Source organism: Ursus arctos, unplaced genomic scaffold (assembly GCF_023065955.2).
Source record: "Ursus arctos isolate Adak ecotype North America unplaced genomic scaffold, UrsArc2.0 scaffold_3, whole genome shotgun sequence".
NCBI classification, from domain to species: domain Eukaryota; kingdom Metazoa; phylum Chordata; class Mammalia; order Carnivora; family Ursidae; genus Ursus; species Ursus arctos.
Window position 1 is genome coordinate 7,623,555 of NW_026622985.1, and position 22,885 is coordinate 7,646,439.

A 22,885-nucleotide genomic window follows, 5' to 3' on the forward strand; every position below is an offset into this window, starting at 1 on the left:
TGCGTCACCAGGGACATCCCTGTTACTCATTAAGCCGCTCCACCGCGCAGGAAACCTCTTGTCAACCTTAAACAGTAAACAGCAGAGGTTACTCAGCGAGAGGCAGATGGGCTTATTCTGGAAAGGGCAGACAAGATGCCATTGTGGCAAGCCGATTCTGCACACCGTAGGCAAACCCCGCGCACAGGGGAGAGAGTACCCTCTTCCAGAGGAAGGAGGGAGTTGGGAGGAGCTCCTTTGAACGAATGTTCAGTGGAGGAAAAATGAGCTGGAGGTGGTCTCTCATTGGCCACAGGTGAGGCGGAGGTGGTCTCTCATTGGCCACAGGTGATGGTGGAGGTGGTCTCTCATTGGTTGCAGGCACGGGCCGCAGGCTGTTGCCAGGGGGAGAGGAAATCTTCTCTCTTCCGACTGGACTAGACAAGATGCAGCAGGTGGTTTTGAGGCACTGCGGTGGAGGAGCCCACGTCGGTCCGGAGTAGCCCACCCCCAGCTCCAGAGCCGCGGGAGAGAGCTAACAGGCGGAAGCAGCCCTGGGAAGGGCGGGAGGGCTGATGTAAGGGAAAGGGGGCTGGGCCATGTCTGCCGCGGTCCCTTGATCTCTCCAGCCCCTTATCCGGGGTGTTTTTTTTCTGGGACCCTCTGGGTACCCGGAGCTCGCGCTAGTAACTGGGGAAAACCAGGAGATGCTGGCTCAGGCAGGGAAATGACTCATTCAGTCAGTCGCCAGCTGAGACTGCAGGGCCTGGCAGCAGCCAACACTGCGGGCTGACCCGAGCAGCCGGGCAGGTGCCCTGGACAGCCATCCCGCACCCGGAAGCTCGGCGCTTGAGCATCTCTGGAGCAATGCCCACCAGGGGCCCGATGACCTCGGGCAGACTAAGGACTTTAGCTTCCATTTCCAAGAGGCACCCATGAAAGGGCAAATCGAATACCGAAGACATATTTGTCAAGGTAACACCTCGTGAATGGGACAGACTGGAAAGGAAACTGGGGCCATTTCTAAACCACACCTGAAAGCCCCGCCCACCAGTCGGCCACCCTCCAGGCGCTGCTGCTCCCCGAGGAGAGGCCAAGGACACACAGGCGAGGCCTCACCAAGGCCAGGCCAGTCCCAAGGGCCTGGGACTTCTGCACACAAGTGCTCTGAGTGGCCTTACACACAAGCAAGTCACGCCACAGAGGCCCCTGAAGAATAAGGGACGCCCACTCCTCTCCGGGTCACTGGGACCAAGGACTAATTTCACACTATTCGAATTCTCCCAGAAGGAGCTGAGAGGCTTGGAGAGCTGTTAGCTGAGGCTTCTTCACTGCTTGGCCCCACACCCCAAGTCCGAGTGCCAGCCACCCCTCCCTTCCCATCTCAGGGCTCCCCTGCATTCTAGAGCACTCAGACAGTGGGCAGAAACCTCCAAGAGCGGAGAACAGTGATTTTCAGACAGCCAGCAGGCCGTGAAAGACGGTCATGGGGCACAGCCGGCATTTCTATTGTCAATGAGGAAGAACGGAGAAGGAGAGCATCTGCAGACACGCACCTCTCTGTCACGCACAGTATTCTCAGACGCCCCCAGCAGAACGTGTCTAAGTGGCCCTGGATGTCAGCAGCTCGTTCCTGCCCTCTGGGACCTTACCTGTTCAGGTGCTGCTGCCAGATACAGTTGTCTCCGAAAGGGGCCTTCTCAGCAGGAAAGCCAGGACCTCTGGGAACTCTCCAGCCTGGGACCCCAGATGCAGACAGTAACCGTGTGCCCACGCTGTCGCCTGCCCCTCTGCTGTCACACAGCTCTGCATGCTCTCAGTGTTCCACACACCCTCCCACCTGACTGCTTTTGCTCTGAACCCTTACCCCACACAGCTGTTCTTCCACTCTCCACCTAGGAATCATGAGAGTTCCTTTCTTAACTGGCGCTCAGCCCTTAGTGCCCTTTCCCGCGTGGAAAATCACACCGGTGTTGGGGCCATGCCGCATGCCAGCTCCTGGCTTTCTTGCAAGTTACCAGATGGGGCCCACCTGAGCTCAGTCTAGGTCTATCAGATGGGAATGCTGCCCCCATTAAATTTCTACTGTGTATTAGGTCACCTAGTCTGTAATATTTTTGTTACAGCAGCTCAAATGACTACAATAAAGTTGTAAGGAGTAATGCAGAAGGATGTCTTGTTTCCCCCAATGGGAGCATTTTGCAGAACTAGGGTACCGAGGGCGCCTGGGTGGCTCAGTCGGTTAAGCGTCTGCCTTCGGCTCAAGGTGTGATCCCAGGGTCCTGGGATCGAGCCCCACAGCTGACTCCCTGCTCAGCAGGGCGTCTGCTTGACCCTCTTGCTCTGGTCCTCCCCCTACTTGTGCTCGCTCGCTCTCTCCTCTCTCTCAAATAAATAAATAAAATCTTAAAAAAAAAAAAAAAAGAACTAGAGTTGGGGTTTACACCCAGGGTATGACATTAACACAACCTACCAATGCTCTTCAGATTACCTGTTTTTCTTATGCTCGTTTTCCTGTTGGGTTTAGTTTTATACAACTTTGTCACATGTGTGACATCGCCACAGTCAAGATACTGAGCCATCCGTTATCAAAAGAACCCCTATGATGCCCTATACCCACCCCTACTCGTCATCCCCTAAACCCTAGCATCCTCTCAATTTCTAAAATGTGTCATTAAAAAAAAGAAAAAAGAAAAAAAGCTATATACATGGAAACAAATCGTCTTTAGCCTTTCCGAACTGGCTTTTTCTACTCAGAAGAATTCCCTGGAGAGTTGTCCACATATTGTGCGTGTGTGTGTGTGTGTGTGTGTGTGTGTATAATAAGTAGTTGGTTCTGTGAAAATGAATGAAAGGAAATTTCATTCAGAATGGAGTGGGACGGCCAACAGGGGGAGCTCTCACACACTACCATTTGTTATCAATTGCCCACCCAATGGGAAGAGAGGCACCTTGCACCTGGATACTACTTTAGCTACTACTTTGCTGCCCCAGTAGGAAGAAGGAGATTACACGAGGGACCCCTCTTTACCCCCGCAACAGACCAGCCAATGAGAGGCAGGCATAACCCAGCCAGTGAGAAACTGTCGCAGCTCAGCCAAAGAGAAACTGTCCCAGCTTGGCCAATGAGAGGCAGTCCCAGCTCAGCCAATGAGAAACTGTCCCAGCTCAGCCAATGAGAAACTGTCCCAGCTCAGCCAATGAGAAACTGTCCCAGCTCAGCCAATGAGAAACTGTCCCAGCTCAGCCAATGAGAAGCCAGTATATTTTGAGTTCCCAGTTTATTCCAATGGACTTCTTATTATGCCAACCCTCTCAAATTCTGCCTTCCTCTGTAAGAGTGGACCTCTCCTTTGTTTTAGGGATTCACCTCTGGTTTTGCCTGAACCTGGATTGTCTCAGATCGCATTTCTCTTCTAGTCTTGAATAAAGCCATTTTGCTAATAAAATAACCAGTAGTTTTATTTTTAAAAGCAGCAGGTCCTTTGTTGCCAAGCATTGTGCCATGATGCGGGCGCTCCGGTTTGTTTAAAACCATTCACCGCTGAGAGACAGCCAAGCTGTTTCCACTTATAAGCTATTAAGAATAAAGCTGCTATGAAATTTCAGGTACAGGCTCTTGTGTGAACATACGTTTTCATTTCTCTGGGAAAAATACCAAGAATGCACTCGCTAGGTAGTAGGGTAATTACACATTTAGTCTTACAAGAAACTGCCAAATTGTTCCCTGCGGGGGCTGTAATACTTTGCATTCTGGTGAGCGATGGATGAGAAATCCAGTTTCTGCACAACCTCACCAGTACTTGATGTTATAATTATTTTTTTAATTTTAGCCGTTCGGATCATTGCGCACTGATCTCTCGTGGTGGTTTTAATTTGCACTTCCCTGGTGGCTAATGGTGTTGAGCACCTTCGGATGTGCTTAAGACATCTGTAAAGCCTCTTGGGGGGCAGAATTTGTCTGCGTCTTTTCCTCATTTTTTAATTGGATCGTTTGGGGGGTTTGTTGTTGTTTGGTGATTCTCGTTGAGATTTGAGAGTACTTTGCCTATTCTAGATGCAAGTTCTTTGTTGGGTAGACCGTTTGCTAATATGGCAAATATTTTCTCCCAGTCTGTAGCTCGTTTCGTTTTCTTTTGTTTTGTCCCCTTCATATGAACTTTCACTGGGAAAAATTCTTTCTGATCTTGATATCAATTGATCAATTTTCTCTTTTGTAGATTCACGCTTTTGTTGTCAAACCTAAGAATTATTTGCCCTGCCCTAGATCCTGAGGATTTCCCCTACGCTTTTCTTTAAAGTTTTTTGGTGTTACGTCCTGCATCTAAGTTCATGATCCATTTTTAGGTGGGATGGTTGGGTGAAGTTGGTTTCTGGCTTTTTGTGCTTTTTGCCTGTAAGATGTCTAGTGGCTCCAGGAAGACCCTCCTTCCTCCAGTGAATTTTCCTTTGCTCCCTTGAGATAAGTTAGTTGAGCATATTTGTGTGGGTCTATTTCTGGCGTTTGTCTTCTGTTCTTGGCTTAGCCACTAACAGCCTGCTGTTGACTGGAATCCTTACCAATAATACAAACAATCAATGAGCACATATTTTGTATGTTCTATGGATCATATACTGTGTTCTTACAATAAAGAAAGCTCGAGAAGAGAAAATAAGAGTAAGAAAATCATCGGGAAAAGAGAACACACTTAGAGTGTTGTCCTGTAAAATACCCACCTATCAGGGGACCCGCACGGTTCAAGTCCAGGTTGTTCAAGGGTTGACTATACAGTCTTTTCACTCGATACAACCAGACATCCATCTGTCTCGCACTCACACTTGCTGGTGGCTCACACAGTCCAGATGCTCAGCTAAGTATCTCATTTAAAGAACCACAGTTCTGGAAACTTTGACTTTCAGTGAGCAGGTACATGATAAGTTTATTCTGGGAGAGATGTTAAAATACCGAGACATTGGGGCACCTGGGTGGCTCAGACCATCAAGTGTTGACTCTTGGTTTCTGCTCAGTTCATGATCTCAGGGTCGTGAGATTGAGCCCCACGTTGGACTCTGTGCTCAGTGGGGAGTCTGCTTGAGATTCTCTCTTCCTCTGTCCCTCCCTCTGCTCATGCTCCCTCTCTCTCCCTCTTTCTCTCTCAAATCAATCAATCAATCTTTTAAAAAAAATACTTGAGACCTTATTTGGCTTTCTGAAAATCTCCTAGCAAAAATTATTTTATTCATGAAATAAATGTACAAAATATAAAACTACATTGTCATGCTAATTAGTTACAAACGTAGCAAAATTTATAAAATAAGAAAATTCAGTCTGATTATTTAAAAATTTTTGTTAAGACTACTAAATTAAATGTTAAAATTAAGCATAGTTTTACCTAAATGATACAAAATAATAAATGTGTAATATTATGAATTTCAGTTTATGCAAAAAATATTAGCAAACATTTTAAACCGGCAAATGCTACCATGCTTTTACATTAAATGCTTACAACCTTAAGGCATAATAAATCAATCTTTTTCTTAGTATAAACTATGACACAATATTCTGGAGTTAAATTTTTTTGAAACAGAAAAAATTATTTCTACAAAGATTATAGAACCAAATAAAGGAAAAGATGTTGAGTTTCTCGGTAGAGTCTAAATAGTTGATCGTAATCGAAATGCCACGAACGGAGACTCGCACATCAGATGATGGTGGGATGGGGAGGAAGTGGATGGTTCCAAGACACTGGGACATCCCAGACCAGCGAGGCTCGGTGCTTCACGTCCCAGAGAGATACACGAAGCAACGCCCAACACTTGTACCATCTATGCAACAGTGATGTCAAATTGGCTCTAAGATAAATTATCGCATAAGAATCTATGTTCATAAAATAGAGCAGGAGCCCCATAAGTATAGCCGTCGTGTCGTCCGATCCTATTCAGCCATCAGAAAGTGATCCTAGGTGCATATTAGCGGGGGGTTTAGTTGAGCTCTCCTGGCGTGGATGCTGATGGAGATGGGGTTCCTCCTGTAATGCCAAGGGAAGAGATGGGTTGATGGTGAAAGAGACATAAAGACGACATTTTTTTACAAATCAAGAACTTTTACCTATTAATTTTAAGGAACAAAGAGCGCATATTTCTATCCTTATTTTTCAGGACTACTCCTGAAGTCTACATAAAAATGTAACGCACGGTCCTACCTGCCCGCCCGTTTCATACCTGGGGACCCTCCATCAATACCTGTGCACAGCTAGAACGGCAGGGGCCCAGGCCAAACTCTGGGCTGTGCCTGCGCATGCTGGAAGCCCCCTTGACAGGGACATCAGTGTGCTGAGCGGGAAGGGGAGGGGACGGGGTCTCAGGGTCCCTGCGCCTCCGCAGCCCCAGAGGTCACCGCATGGCTCCTGTCTCCACACCGAGTCCTGGGCACCGTCATCAGTGTTGGCTCTTGCAAACTAGAAATCTGGGCCAGTGGCTACGGGCCAGCTTTCTGGCATGCCAAAAACACCGAGATCGGCAGCAAAAGTTGCAGTAAGGGAAAAAAAGAAAAAAGAAAAAAGCAATCCTGTGTCTCAAGGAGGGAAACAAGGATCCATAAGAAGACCGGCTGAGAAAGGGGCAGCACCAGGCTGTCAGCGCGAGCTCTTTCCAGCCAGATGGAAAAGGCAAGCTCTGGGTTGGCTGTCCTTGCAGATCACGTTAAAAGCCAAGGCGGGCAGGAGAAGGAACAGGAAACAGAAGGGAAGAGCACAAGGCCTCTGGGAAATTCCAGTGAGGCTGGGAGCTGGGAGCTTCCGTGGGGACCCCTCAGCTACCCAGAGCATGGAAGCAGGTGCACCCAGCCCCGTGCAGATCCTGCTCCGTTACAGGGGCTCTGCTGCTTCCCAGCCTTTCTGTTCCTCTCAGGTCAAGATGGCTTCACTTATTTATTTATTTTCAAAGATTTCTTTATTTTAGAGAGAGAGCTGCAGGAGCAGGAGGCGCAGAGGGAGAGGGCAAATCTCAAGCAGACTCCGCGCTGAGCACGGACCGCACGGCAGGGCTCCATCTCACAACCCTGAGATCACGAGCAGAGCCAAAACCAAGAATCGGCCCCTCGACCGACAGAGCCACCCAGGCGCCCCAAGTTTCACTAACTTAAACACATGAATTACATAACACATGCAATGATTCCTTTCCTGATAGGAAGTTTATAAACTTACACTAATGTCAAATGATAACTCCTTGATTAGGTCATACATTTCATTGATGGTAAAGTAAATTCCACCTGCTTAAGGCAGTGCAGAAATATCATGCTAAGCTTCCTGCAGTGTTGGGGGCGGGGAGCGTCTGCGCCCGTGGCACGTGAGGTGCTGGGCTGGAGATCCCCTCCCTCCATGGTGCTGTCATTCCTGCTCCATTCCTGAAACCCGCATCTCTCACGGTGCATAATAAGGTGCGCGTCTCTGAACTAACCCAGCGTACGTCTTACCTTGGGTAATACGCGTAATTAGAGAATAAAGTAATCCTGTACTGAGGTGCGTGGTCCTTCTCTTGCTACCTCCAAATTGTATTTCTAAGACTCTAATTTGTTTTAAAGGTTTCATTTATTTATTTGAGAGAGAGAGCGAGAGAGCAAGCATGAGCAGGGGGAGCTGCAGAGGGAGAGGGAGAAGCAGACTCCCCGCTGAGCAGGGAGCCGGATGCGGGGATCGATCTCACGAACCTGAGATCATGACCTGAACTGAAACCAAGAGTCGGACACTGAACCGACTGAGCCCCCCAGATGCCCCCAGACTCTAATTTTTAAAAGCACAGCTGGCTCCGGCTTGTGGTTAGAATACATGCAGTTTGGGGAAGGACGTCTCGGGCTGCCCAGTGGCGTCGGCTTCGTACTTGACTATGTCCATCGATGCGTGTGTGTGAGACACTTTCCATATTTGGAAGCGGAGAGTGCCTCTAGAAATACTCACTTGGAGGAGAAGCATCTGTAATAAAGAACAAGCACACGAGCTGTTCAATTGAACAAAGCGGAGTCGGCACTAAGCGAATAATACTTCTAATAATTACTTAAAATGACTGAAAGGCTGTATCGCTTAAAACAAGCAGCCACAGAACACAAGCAGCGTGGAAATGTTCACAGGCGCACCTCTTAGCGACAGGGAGCGTGAACTCGTCACGCATCTGTCATGACCATGGAGACAGGACACGTCATTGACAGAGCAGCAGGGTCAGCGTGGGGCGGGCGCTGAGCAGGACATGGACACCACCGCCGTCGCTGGGGTCGTTCGGGGGCGGCGACCACCAGGGTAAGGGCTGGACGGGCAAGGCAGGCAGAGACCTTGCTGACAAATGCATGGCATGTGGAGGACAGAATAATTTCAAGTTTGAAGTGCGAGTTCTGCTTACAGAACCGAGTGCTTTTTATGAAGCTGCCCAGAGGGGGCCAGCCAGGGAAACAGGGGTTCTCGCATCGTAGGGGCGAGGCTCCCGTACACTTGGTATGACTTGGTGTCTTACTTGCTTGGTATATCCGATGGAGTATCAGAGATTTTGACAGTTAAAGGAAAACGTAAAGCCACGGAGATCATGACTGTCGCTATTCACAGGAAGAAAGAGGAGAGGGAAGCAGATATGATCCTTCTGGGTCGCTGTGGGCACCATACTTCTGTAGGGTTTTCCATGGGTTGTAGATGACTCCGTGGGAAACCCAAATGAGACAAGAAATCGCCAAGAACAGAAGCCTCAGCAAACACGGTTTGCGGGGTGCACCTCACCTTGACCGTCCTCGGAGCCCCCAGGCATCTCCGGGTCTGGGTCCGACCCTGCATCCTGGCTCTCTTCGGGCTCTTGTGTGGACGGAGATGGGGGGGCCGCCCTGGAGGTCTGCGGGGTCCTCTTCTCTGAGTCAGCTCGCTGCTGTAGCCACTCATCCTTATACCCATTGCTGATAAGTTTGGAAAAGTTTGTGGGTGAACTGGCTTTTTGACCAGGCCTCAAAAAGAGAGAAATGAACGTCAAACCACAGTACAAAGGTTAATGATAGTCCAGACCAGGTCTCAGCGGGTGTGCTGATAATAATTGAGAGGCGTTATTGTCCCTTAAACCATAAGGGAGATATTTTTCTCTCTTTCAATCTCAATGTCCCTCTCTCCATTTAAAAAAATTTTTTATTAAAAAAATTTTTTTAAAGATTTTATTTTCTTATTTGAGAGAGAGAGAGCACGAGCGAGAGAGCACAAGGAGGGGGAGCAGAGGGAGAGGGAGAAGCAGGCTCCCAGCCGAGCAGGAAGCCTGATGCGGGACTTGATCCCAGGACGCTGGGATCCTGACCTGAGCCGAAGCAGACGCTTAACCGACTGAGCCCCCCAGGCGCCCTCTCTCCATTTTTTTAAACTTCATTTTATTTATTTATTTATTGAAGTCATCTCTACACCCAACGTGGGGTGCGAACTCACGACCCCAAGATCAAGAGTCACACGCTCTTCCCACGGAGCCAGCCGGGCACTGCCCCTTGCTCCCCGGGAGTTGCTTAGTTGTTTCTAAAACCTTTGCTCATGACCGCCAATTAGAGGATAATGCTGCATTTCTCGGGGACGCCGTCTTCACAAAACACCGCCCTTCCCTGGGTGGTAATCGGTTGCTTGGATTCTACCATTTCTTTACCAAATGGTCACTTTCTTGATTAGCTCTTCCTTGACATTAAAGATTATCTGTTGCGGGGGCGCCCGGCTGGCTCAGTTGGTGGAGCACATGACTCTTGATCTTGGGGTCGTGAGTTCGAGCCCCACGAACTGGGGCACAGAGTGGGGTGTAGAGATGACTCAATAAATAAAATTTTAAAAAATGAATTTAAATAAATAAATTTAAAAAAAAAGATTATCTGGGGCGACTGGGTTAAGGGTCTGCCTTCGGCTCAGGTCATGATCTCAGGGTCCTGGGATCAAGCCCCACATCGAGCTCCCTGCTCAGTGGGGAGTCTGCTTCTCCCTCTGCCCCTCCCCATGCTTGTGCTCTCTCTCTCTCTAATAAGTAAATAAATAAATAAATAAATAAATAAATAAATAAATAAATAACAAGTCTTGGCGAGGACAGGGTCCCCACGGGGGTGTCCTGCGCAGGACACAGGCTCATGGGGGCAGAGCAGCTGGTTGGAGAAGTTTGGCGCCCGCACGGCACAGACACGGAGGGAGGACAGCTGTGCCCCACGGGGACACAATAGACACCAGGGGAGGAGGCTGGGCCACGAGGGTGTGCCATCAAAGTCGCATCACCAAAACGTGTTCAAGGGAAGTGGGCATCCTTAGGCTGCCATCAGCCCAGCACCTTGTCGTCATTACTGTCCCTTTGTCCCCCAGACGGAGTACCAAAAAGCCCAAAGCTAAGCCCGCCCCAGATGCATGGGCACTACCCATGTACTTACATGGGAGGAAAGGAGAGTCTGCCTCCTGCAGGGTCTTTGGGGCCGAGCGGGGTCCCCACTTTGCTCAGGTACTTTGAGTTAATGGCTGGGAGCCTCACCTGTGCGAGGAAGCACACAGAACCATGGTTGAGGGACAGAAGCTCAGACGCTGAAGGAGGACAGTCCCAGACAAGGGACAGGACACGTGGGACAGGACGACCCTGGGGCGGGGTCATGACTCTAGGCCAAAACCATAGGAAAACGCAGCTCAGCAAGCATCCCATGCCACAGTCACGCCCCAGACATGACCCACGATGCCCCGGCAGCAGCTCGGCCTCGCCACGAAGGGGCTCGGAACTTTGGGGGCGATGGAATAGCTCTGTGCCTTCGTGGCTCTGGTGGCTACGCACTTGTCGACACCCGCAGATCAGTGCTCAGTAAGAATGCGGATTTCCTGCATCTCAGTTACAGCGAAACAAAACGGGGAAAATGCTACAGGAAAACAGAAGAAAAAAAACAAAAAGCAAAAAACCGAGCAAGCACACAGAGCCCACGGAGGTACTGCAGGCATTTACAGGGGGAGAAGGTGGTCTTTCAGAAAGGGAGACCCGCTCCAGCCCAGTCACCCCGGAGGCGAGTGTGACCCCACAATGTTTGTCATCCACGGGGAACGTTTTGCCCTAAATATGGTCCCGTGTCTGCCATGTGCTGAGTGAAGGACCAGAGCTGGGGAAGCTCTATGTCCCAGCTCTGCTCCCTGAGGCCCAGTCATGGGGGTCCTGGGGGACACGGGGCAGGATAGCCAGGCCCTCAGGAGAGGCTAGGGATGGACACATGTCAAATCCTAGCTTAATATTGTGCACGCGTCCAGCCACGTTCAGGTTCACACTCCGGTTGTGCCAAAGGTCCCGTGGGACACGAGAAGAAAATAACACAAGAACTCCCCCTGGTTTTGTGCAATTCGCTGGGTACAGAAGCGGGTGATGAAGATACATCCGGCCTATCCGAGCCCCCCAACGGGGTGCCCACACCTCCTGGCTGGCATCCACACTTCGCTCCTGGAACTCAACCATCCGCCGTGGTGGTGTCTTAAACCACAACCTGTCGGCCACGGCCTCCTGAAGCACGACGGCCGGCCCGGCCTCGCTCCCTGCCCCGGGTTCAGCGGCACACAGCTTCGGTCCGTGGCTCGGAGAGCCCACGGGCTTGGGGGCTGGTACAGCATCAGCATTTCACAGGGCCCCTAGATGTGTACTGTGGCTGTGCTACCCCCAAACACCCCCTTTGTCGCTCGACAGCGTGGTCGGCACTTACGTATCACCAAGACACGGACCTGGTCCTAAAAACAGTCCGTTGCATTGAGCGCGCAGAGGCGCCACGGCCAGAGCCACGGCTGGAGGTTGGGGCTGTTCTGAGGAGGACCAGACAGCCCGTGGCAGACCCTGACTTTCTCCCTGCTGTCCAACTGCAGCATCCCCAAAACCAGCGTTTCTCCTCAAAGCAGGACACCGAGGAGCCAAGCCTGGGAGTCAGGCACAGATGGTTCAGCCCAGGAAACCCACGGTTTCCCTCCCTGTGTCCCAAGAACAAAGACCCCGTGCTGGAGGCTCGGTGGGCAATGCTCAGCCCCGGACAGTGGGGCTCCAGCCTGGGGACTGGAAGGCCTTCGAATCGAGACATCCCGTCCCACACGGCCACGAACTAGAGATGGCCCTCGAGTTCCTAGTTGCTCTTTTAGAGGATGAATCCCCAGGGCGCCTGGGGGGCTCAGTCGGTGAAGCGTCTGCCTTCCGCTCGGGTCATGATCCCAGGGTCCTGGGATCGAGTCCAGCATCAGGCTCCCTGCCCAGTGGGGAGTCTGCTTGTCCCTCTCCCTCTGCCCCTCTTCCCTCTGCGCCTCCCCCTGCTCGTGCTTTCTCACTTGCTCTCTATCTGAAATAAATACAATCTTTAAAAATAAGATAAAATAAAAATCCCCAAACAAGCCTCTCCTTTTGAAGCCAGCTGCTCCTTGGTGGTCCAATACCCCCCTAGAGGTTTGTACAGAGAAAAGCATCATCTTCTCTTCCCTTATTATCAATACAGAGTATTCCAGGGAAATCTTCACTTAAGTACTTAAATACAGTAGACACATTTAGAGACTGAATAATGGGTAAATATAAGATGTCCTTCCTATACGTGCTGAATGAGAAGGGGCAGGCCGAGGCTGCCCTAGGTAAGCATTAACTAGTTAAAACTCACTTAGTACAAGGTAATCTTACCTCATAGAGTCAGTACTCATAAAAAGAAAGAAGTAATATTATCATGGCCTTTTGCCTTTCAGTAGATTCAAATTTAAAATACAGAACCGGGGCGCCTGGGGAGCTCAGTGGGTTCGGCGGCCGACTCTTGGTATCGGCTCAGGTCCTGATCTCAGGGTCCTGGGACCCAGCCTGTGTAGGGCTCCCTGCTCAGCGGGGAGTCGGCCTGAGACTCTCTCTGCCCCTCCCCTCCCACACGTGTACTCTCTCTCTAAAATAAATAAATCTTTTTAAACAATAAAAACACAGAGCCATGGCAGTGTTGCAGGGACAAGAGACCCAGTGTCAGCTTATTCAGGGAATGGCAAGCACAGTGACACAGACCGGCCCCCATCACCTTTTTCTTCTCCTTTTCGCGTTCCTCTGCCTCCCTTTGCCAAACTGTTTTCACGTCAAAGTCGAAAGGCCCTCTTCTGGACTCATAGTTACCATTGGTCTGATCAGGGTTGAACTCTTCGTAAACCATGTAATCAGGCATGGAGATGGCAGGGACCCTGCAGAGGCAGGTGGGAGAGATCCAACCCAATGCCCCTTCCTCCCCTCCCCCTTCTCCTCTCTCCCTCCTCTTCCCTCCTTCATCCTTCTTCCTCCCCTCCCTCCTCCCTATTCCTTCCACTCTCCCTCTTCCCCTCCCTCCTCCCTTCCGCTCCCTCCTCCATCCTTCCTATTCCTCTCCTTCCTCCCACCCTCTTCTTTTCCCTTCCCTCTGAGGTCCTCCCCTCCCTCCCCCTCTCTCCTCCATCCTTCCTATTCCTCTCCCTCCTTCCCTCCCTCCTCCCTCTCCCTGCTTTCACATAGTAAACACCACCCCTTTCCCTCCTCCCACACCAGCTCTTGCAGACCATCCCTCCTCCCTCCACAGAATGAACAACTAATGTGTCCTGGGGCCTGCGTCCCAGAATCAGGAGGCCAAGTCAGAAATCACAGGGTGTCATTCTCAGTAAAATGAGAGTACATTAAATCATGAATTATTGAAGCAGATGAATTATAAACTATTTCTGTTATGATATCACCTACTACTTTGTCCTCTTAAAATATCTAGATCCCCCTCAACATTTACCATTTCACATGGTCATTTAATAACAATAATACCCTTTTTCTGTTTTCTATCTGATGGTCATTTTTTTAACAATTTTATTTATTTATATTTAGAGAGAGAGAGAGATGGGGGGTGGGGAGCATGTGAGCAGGGGGAGGGTCAGAGGGAGAGGGAGGGAGAGAATCCGAAGCAGACTGTGCACTAAGTGCAGAGCCTGATACAGGGCTCGATCCCATGAGCCCGAGATCATGACCTGAGCTGAAACTAAGTCAGCCGCTCAACTGACTGAGCCACCCAGGTGCCCCTGATGGTCATTTTTAATGTGGTACTTCAACTTCCAGCCTGGTTTCCTGTCTCCACTGGAAAACACTCAGGCCTGGAGCAGGGGTTGGGGGGCGGGTGGAGGGATGTGCACCTGCCTGCATTCTCCTATGTCTCCACTCCCCACACTGCCCAAGGGCTAAAGGCTAAGGGCTGGGACTTTATCCTGGCAGCACTGAGGGGCATGGACGGGCCAGCAGCTGGGAGGAGGGAGAGGGGGAGGGGAGGGGAGGGGAGGGGGGAGGTAGGAAGGGAGGGGAGGGAGGGGAAGGTCAGCCCTCCAGGATGCATCGCCTGACCAAGTCTGGCCTGCTCCGAGCAGGGGAATGGAGGGATGCCGAAGGGATCCTACAGAGAGAAAAGGGGCTCCCACTGCCCCTGACATGGAGGGAGGAAGGAGGCAGGCTGGAGGCCCCTGAGAAAGGTGGAGGAGAGGCCAGGAGCAGAGGTCAGAGGCTGGGAATGCAGGCTAGGGATGTGACCCCAATGCCCAGGAAGAGAAGCCCACAGGGGAGGCTCCACCTGCTTCACTGTGGGGGCGGCGGAGCCAGCCCTCCTATGTTTAGGGCTCTCTGTGGGCAGGAAAAAGCCCCAGAGACCCCAGAGACCGGAAGGAAGGGCTGGAACTCACGATGGAAGGGACAATTTCCACTGCAGCTCCTGGGCTCCCAACCTTTCTCTCGATACCTCCTACCCCCACGCCCTCTGAACGCCACCAGGAGGCCTGGAAGATTGACAGGGACATGCCGGATGAGAGGGGCAGCCGTGCTCCCTGCTTCCCCACCTGGGACGGGGACAGCCAGGGACACAGTGGGAGGGGTAGTCCACGTGGTCAGGAGGAAGGGAGGGGGACGTGTCTACTGACCTTCCCAGAACGCCCTGTCCACGGACTCGGGCCCGGCTGGAGCAGCCGTCTCCTGGGCTCTGCAGAGGCCTCAAGGAAGCTCAGTGTTCACGCAGCCACATGACGGCTGGGCACCCCTTGGCCTCGTGTCCCGGTAAGGGACAGGCCACGGGATGGATAGAGAGAGCAGAAACCCAGCCCCGCCGGTCCTATGTGGCACTGGGGTCTCTGGAAGCTCCCCCTGGGGCTTGCAAGCTCTCTCCCACCCCCTTCTCTCTCCTCTCTGCTTTGCTCAAATCAGAGGTCAGCTGTGTTGGCCGAGTGTAAGCTTTAAATTACAAGGGGACAGGAACCCCCAGGACAAATCTACATGTGACCACAGGCAGAGCCTTCCAGGGACCAGGGGTGACAGCTCAGACACAAATTACTGCTCCTGCATCCCAAGCCCCACCCGGAAGCCACTGGAAGTGGTTTTTTCCCATTGCTCCCCAGTCCGAGAGAGGGGGTGTGGAGGCTACAGTGCGCATGCCCAAACACAGGAATTTCATAGGCGCTGCAGACATTCTGGGGGACGGTGGCTCCCCACAGCTCTGTAATCACCATAGGAACTTGGGATTTCTGGAATTGCATTTCTGGTTTCGCGGGGCCCCTGCGCCCTTCAGGGCGAGGAACGCTTTGCCGGCTGCTGGTTTCTAGGAGGCCTATGCGGCCACCGGCCTTGGAAACACTGGACAAAGCTTGAAGCCGTGTCCCCTAAGCAGCCCCAGAGGCCCAGCCCTGGGACCCCTGTGCTGGGATCCCTTTTGCTGCACCCCTGACCCACTGCTGGCTGTGGTACCAGTCTCAGCATCCCCAACCAAGATCTGCAGATTTAAAATGTAGAGTGAGGGGCGCCTGGGGGCGTCTGCCTTCAGCTCAGGTCATGATCTCGGGGTCCCTCTCCCTCTCTGCTCTCTCTCTCTCTTGCTCTCCCTCTCAAATAAATGAATAAAATCTTTTTTAAAAAAATTTAAACGCAGCGTGAGCTACCCATCTCCCTGTAAAGACGAGCGAGGCGGCCTCGCGATACTCACTGTCTCTGCTCGGCCGTGGGCGGCTTGCTGTGGTGGGTGTACCAGTCCGGCAAGGAGTAGGCCACGGGGGAGCCTTTCCTGGTCCCGGGGACCAAGTGCTTCAACAGATCTCAAAGCCAAAAAGACGCCGGGGTGAGCACACAGCACCGGTAGCAGGCAGCTTACCATAAAGCGGGGACTGGGACTTCTCCTAGGGTCAGCTCTGGGCCCCGCCCCCCGGTGCACAGGCTGGGATGGGCAGGTCCTGCGTGGTGTTTGGGAGGGGCAACCTTCGTGCTCCCCCGCGCCCAGAGCTTGCCCTGCTACTGAGATGGCATCCGTGCAAGCCGACGTCCACCATTCCAGGGTGACGTCTGTGGGGACAAAAGTCCTCCGGTCTCCGGGAGGCTGCTTGCTGGCGGCCCCCTCAACAACCCCCATACATCCGCTGCCATTCTGGGGACAAGCTGCTCCTCCAGTTCCCAGGGGACGTGGGTGAGGGGAGATGGTAATCAGGGCCCCCGTCTTGGAGCCCGCCGAGAGGGACAGAGCACGAGGCTCCTTCTCTGAGCCCCACCCAGCTCCCAGGCCACCTGCCTGCTCTGTGACTTCCGTACCCCCCAGGGTGTCCGTGGGCAGGGAGTCGGGAATGTCTGGCTCTGCCTGATCACGAGCCAGCAGACACTGAATTCTTACCATCCGCAGGAAATGTTCAACATTTTATTTCACTTTTGATTTTGAAATATTTCAGACTAAGAGAAAAGTTGCAAGAATAGCAGGAAACGCCCCCATGCTCCTTCCCCAGCTTCCCCAGAGACTCACATCTGCTACATTTCTTCCTCCCTTCTCCCCCCCTTCATCAGTATCGTCACTGTCACTGCTGTTTGGGGCCAGTTTGGAAGCCTCTCGCAGACCTGAGGCCGCTTTGCCCCCATGGACTTGGGCAGAAGGTTCCGGAAGACAGGTGTTAACGTAATCACAGTGCCCGAATCCACACCGGGCAGTCAGCGCTGATGACACCCTCTCATCTAACTTGCAGAACCCATCCAGAATTTGCCCGTCCTCCCGGGAACTTTCTCTTAACCCGAGGCTGGGAGCGGGGAGGAGGGTGGAGGAGCACTGCAGGTCCTGTCCTGGGCCTGACTTGGATGAACGGGACGGTGTGTTCTGGGCTCTTGAACAGCCAAGCCCGGGGGTTGTGGTGCTGTTTCCCACCGCCAGTGACAACGTCCTGGGGAAGTATGGCAGCCAGGCAACAGGACAGGAAAGTGGCGGCTCTCAGCAACCCTTACCACAGGCCTGACCCTGCGCTCATGGGCGAGCCGCATGAGCACAAGCAGGGAGCACGTTCTCGCTGGAACCACGGGCCAAAGTGGCCACTCATCAGCATCGCCACTGAAACCCATCTGTGGCCTCGGTGTCAAAGCCACGCGAATACGCGGGACAAGAGCCATGCGCATAAACCACAGGACCCCGCGCTCTAACAGCTTGTGAACTGGTTGCCCCAGCGAGGCCACAGAAGGGCAGGCAGGGACTCTCTGGGGAGGTGGACGGCTTCCGGAGACCCCCTGCGCCTGGAGCACGGGGACGGGGGCAGGGGACCCTGCCACGGTGTGCGATTTCGGTCTTTTCGGTCTTTGCCGTAAAAAGTAGACAACCTGCGGGCCACACACACCCCAGGCTGTGTCGTGACCCTCGACGTCCACAGGCCTTGGGCAGAACTCATAGATGCTACAGGCATTTTCACATGCAAGCATGAGGACAAAACCACCCAACCCCCCCGGCCCACACCGCGGAGACACTGGGGTGGGCGTTGGGTGCTTACCGGGCCGGCCGCCTTGCTTCGCGAGCTTCACGTACTCCGAGTCTGTTTCTTTTACCCAGTACCTCCGTGGCCCGGGCATGTGCCCGTTGGGAGGCTCCCTCGGATCACTGAGGCCCGGGATCTGGGAGGCCGGTGGGACGTCCACGGGCTTGTCGGACCGCTTCACGGGAAGGTGGTAATACCAGTCTAGAGAGGAGGAGGCCAAGGGCCAACTTATTACACAGACTTCAGGTTGGCTTGCCTACAACAGAGCCGTGCCAGGGAGAGCATCTCAGCCTCCACAGGACATCAGCACAAGAGAGGCAGTCACCACAGGACATTTGTATGGGAGACATCACCACAGGACCTTAGCATGGAAGAAACCTCTATCCCCTTTGGAACACCTGCAATGAGCTTGTAGACTTCAGTCCCCTGAGCCCATGAGCACGCCAGCCGCTGGGCCCACCAAAAGGAGGAGCTCCTTCTACGAGGCCCTGCCGTTCCCCTGCCCGAGCCTGCACCTGTGCTCCAAAGCGGCGGCATCAGGGCCTCCTCCAAGGAGTCCAAATCCCCGTGTGTGTGTGTGTGTGTGTGTCCTGTGCTCTCTCTCCTCCAGGGAACTGGGAGTAACCTGCATTTCTGGATATATCGGGGATACACATTCCTGAAAAATCCCAAATCCTTCACAGCATCGCAGGCTATGTGGGGTGCATGTGACCGAGGCTGGCCCAGACCCGCTGAACTCAGCACGTGGACGACGCTGAGACACAGTCTACCACAGAAGCAGCAGCCTTGGGGAGCACGGCCCACATCTGACAGGAGCAGGAAGAGGCAGGCCGGGGCTGTCAGGGAAGCCTCATCTGGGGACCTCCCTACGTGACGCCCCCACACCTCCATCGGCCCACCCCTCTGCTCCTGCGGTCTGTGCTTAAAGCCACAGTGGGACCCAAGTGCAAAGAGACGGAAGGAGGCCAGGACCTCGACCGGGCAGCCAGGCGTGATGGAAAACCACCGCGGGCCACAGGTGTGGGACGTGGCTGAGTCTGGCTCAGGGAATGTCAAGTGGGTCCCGCAGAGCTGGAGTATGATGAGCGCAGATGGAGGGGGTTCTGCTTCTGTGGGCAGGGCCCATAAGCAGGAGGGGCAACACGGAATGATGAAGGAGGGGAGAGGAAGGCAGGCTGTTGTCTGTCTTTCCTCGCCCTCCTTGCTCTGTGCCCCACAGACAGAGGGACCATGGGCAATGTGGTGAACGTGGCATCAGCAGAGTCATGGGGCCCCTAAGTGGGCACAGGAGCTGAGGGCATCCATGACAGCCCTGCAGGCCACTTTGTGACACCTGCCCCTGCTGGGAGCGAGAGGTGGATGCAGAACCCCAGCCCTGCAGTTATCAGTGTCCACTATGATCCCATGGAAGGAAGAGATCAGGGACACGCGGACTTCTCTGAAGATATTGTTAGGTGAGATTAACATTTACATCAGTAGACTCTGATTAAAGCAGATCACCCTCCATCATGTGGGTGGGCCTCATCTAATCAGTTGAAGATATTTTTCTTAAGAGAAAAAGACTGAGGTCCCCGGGGGGATATTTCTGCCTCCAGATGGCCCTTGGACTTGAGATGTAACATCAGCTCTTCTCTGGGTCTCCAGCCACACAACTGTGCGAGCCAGTTCCTTAGAATAAACCTTTCAATAGATGGATGATACATACATGATAGATGATAGATGATAGATAGATAGATAGATAGATAGATAGATGATAGACAGATAGATGCACTGTTAGTTCTGTTGCTCTGGAGAACTCTAATACGGCGGGAGCACAAGAAAACTGTACTGAATAAGTTAATTTACGTAGAGGGCACCTGGGTGGCTCAGTCAGTTAATCGTCTGACTCCTGGTTTCAGCTCAGGTCCTGATTTCAGGGTCCTGGGATCGAGCCCCACACTGGGCTCTGCACTCAGCTCAGAGTCTGCTTGAGATTCTCTCTCTCTCTGCCCCTCCCCTTGCTCACTCTCTTACTCAAACAAATAAATAAATAAAATCTTTTAAAAAATTAACTTATGTTAACACACAAGGATCTCAGGAACAATTGTCCTCTAAAGGTAAAAGCGTACACATCCATCCAGTTTCTACTTCCAGCTAAAGCTGGGTTCACTGCATAAAAATGAATGATATTTAACATAACAAAATATTTGAATATCTAAAGGACAGCAATTAGCTGAATCAACATTATACTTTTGAGAATGAAAAAAACAGCACTAGGAAAGGTTTAAGAATGGGACAGAAGCTCAGAGGTAATTTAAGCATTAGGCGGAAGAGCTAAGCAGCTTCCTACTCTCATCACATTCAGCTCAAATATTTTCCGTCTTAGAGGGAAGGCATGCACTTCTTGCTTTATTTTTCCTCTGTGTTTTGATTACTAATTAATCCACAGAGAACACTGTATCTTCCAGTTCTCATTACTGGAAGCTTCGGGCAGGCACTGGAAGCACTCCAGGCATTTATAACTGTGTGCAGAGGAGCTCACACGCACACACACACACACACACACACACACACACAGGGTGAAAGGAATGAGAACCGTCTTGCAGCTTCTCTCACTTAGAAATTATTAGTACGTGTATAGCAATTACTATCAGTACTTCTGTGATCAATTACTATTATGTAGATTTCTTTTTGTTTGTTTCATTTTTACCAGCAGTGCTGGGTATCATGTAGATTTTTTTAAAGATTTATTTATTTATTTGACAGAGAGAGAGAGTGTGTGAGCACATTGGGGATGGAGGGGCGGGCAGAGGGAGAGAGAGAGAGAATGTCAAGCAGACATCCTGATGAGCCCAGCAGCAGGCGTAGGACTCGATCCCAGGACCCAGAGATCAGGACCCAAGAGGAAACCAGCAGTTGGAGGCTTAACCGGCCAGGCCACCCAGGGGCCCCTCACCATTTCTTGATGTCGCTTCCCTGCCTCCTCACCTGCATAAGCACCTGATGTTATTAATAAGGAGACAGGCTGAGAGGGACTTTGGGGCTGTCGGATCTCTAGTCACAAGGCAGTGTTTTATGCCCACTTAACCTGGAGCCCCCCAAGCCTGGGCCATGCTCCTGCCTTTGGGCTGCTGCAGCCTTGCAGAGCCTGGGCAGAAGAGGCCCTGTGAGATGTGTGACCTCGGGCAGCTTCCTAAACCTCTGTGCTTTCCTTTCCACGTCTATAAACCGGGCTTAATGATACCACGTCAGGCTGTTCTGAGGTTAAACGTCAGTGTACAAAAGTGCCTGGCCCTTGGCAGTGTTCACTGGTGTCGTGTAGACAGGGGAGGCCACTAAGGCTGGGAGAAATCACATACAGGCTGAGAGCCCATGGCGGAGAAGGGGACCCGGTCAGCCACCGCACCCCCGCCCACCACACACCCAGTTCCAAGCACAGCCACGGTGTCACCAATGGCAGTGACAGAGCTCTGGACTAGATCACAAGCTCATTTAGGAAGACGAAGGCCAGGCTCTGTTACACATCTGAGCGGATGTGAGCGCAGCAGGTGCCCGCCAGCTCCCACCCGGCGGCTCCCGGGGGAGCACCTGAGACCCCCTTCTCTAGACTTTCTTCCCACGTTCACAACGAGGGGAGGAATCAAGACAAGAGGCACACACAGACCAGAGCATCCAGCTCTCCTTCCCTCCCTTCTGCCCTGTGCCAACCCTGCCCAGGGAGAAGCCCCACCGCCACAGGACCCTCCACCCAATTCTTGTTCTCCGTGTCCAGCCACTTAAATCCGGAGACATGGTTAACTTGGTGGGTGCACAAATTACCAGCAGCAGATAGGTCGTGAAATGCTCTGGGATGCAGCTGAAAAAGGAAGTGCTTACATTCAGGAAAACAGCTGAGGCTTACCTAGGGTCAAACTATTACAAGACAATTTCAGAGATCCTATATCCTCCAACAGCAGAGACACAAAGCCTGGTTTTCTTTTGTTGAACATGAAGAAGACTAGCTGGGTTGGTTTGTTTGTTTTCCTTTTCTTTTCCTATTTCCCTTTAAGCTGCTTTGACCCTGGGGCCCAGGAGCTGCTTTCTTTGAGGGCATCCCGCGTTAGTTTCACCCCTGCCCCAGGCGCGCAGAACCAGGACGCTGGACTCAGAGCAAACGGGGACTCCATCCGTGTGTCACTCACCGCAGGGAGCGTAGCGGCTCGCTGCGCCGTGCAGCTCCTTGCTTGTGTTCCTCATGCCGGGGGCCACGCTGGACCGGGTGTTCTCGGGTGAGTAGGGAACGCCGCCGGGGCTGAGCTGCCGAGGCCACTTCTGACGGCCTCCTCTCTCGGCCCACCTCCACCTGCCAGGTATGCAGGCGTCTCATCATTCAGGAAGGGTGTGCACGACCACGTGGGTATACAGAAGCACAGCCATGCAGCAGGGGCATATGCAAGCGAGTACACAGAAGGGGCACGTTCACGCGGATTCACAACAGGGGACAGCAGATGATCGTGGGTATACAGCAGGGGGGCATGCACACTGGTATACAGCAGGAGCACATCCACGCCAGATACACAGCAGGGGCACGTCCATGCTGGTTCACAGCTGGGCAGCAGGTTTTCGCGTGGCGGCGGGACTCGCGCGGGGGGCCGGGTGCTCTCCAGGTCCGGGGTGACAGATGGCCCCCCTCCCCCCCCCCCGCCCCGGACCCCTGACCCCCCTGCCCCGCTCACCGGCCTGTCGAGGGTCTCCGTGAGTGAGGCCCGCACCACCTGAGAAGACTCTACCCGCGGCGGCTGGGGGCCAAGCCCACCCAGCACCAGAAGATGCGGAACCCTAACAACCTGCGTCGTCCGGGCAACGGCCGGGTGGCCAACCGGCAGGCGCGGCGGGAGCGCCCGTAGCCAATCGGGAAAGCCTGCGGTGACGCGGCCGACCAATCAGGGTCAGGGGCGGAGCGCGGGCTCCAGTCAACCGCCCGGGGTGGCAGGGGCGGAGCCGGGGCCCGGCCGGAGCGGGGGGGCGGGGAGCTGTGGTCGGGGGCGGGGCCGCGCTGTTGGCGGGGCGGGGCCGGCCTCCTGCTCCCCCAGGTGCTCCACCGCTGGGAGTTTCCGCAAAGCACAACAAACTAGACAGATTTGCTTGTCAATCTCCCGTTTATTTAATCCATTTTTTTAAAAAAGAGGACGAATAGGGGCTCCTGACTCAGTTGGAAG

General features: G+C 53.0%; 1 protein-coding gene across 1 annotated transcript; it reads right to left on the reverse strand.

Moving 5' to 3' along the window:
• Positions 1-719: 719 nt before the first annotated feature.
• Positions 720-22,445, reverse strand: CUNH7orf57 (chromosome unknown C7orf57 homolog). The gene is made up of 8 exons (XM_057304335.1): positions 22,403-22,445; positions 21,869-22,029; positions 17,724-17,909; positions 15,920-16,028; positions 12,980-13,136; positions 10,364-10,461; positions 8,718-8,935; positions 720-892 (listed from the first exon to the last, which is right to left on the reverse strand). The coding sequence occupies exons 2-8, from the start codon at positions 21,921-21,923 to the stop codon at positions 720-722; spliced, it is 996 nt and encodes a 331-aa protein (XP_057160318.1). The 5' UTR covers positions 21,924-22,029; positions 22,403-22,445.
• Positions 22,446-22,885: the final 440 nt, after the last annotated feature.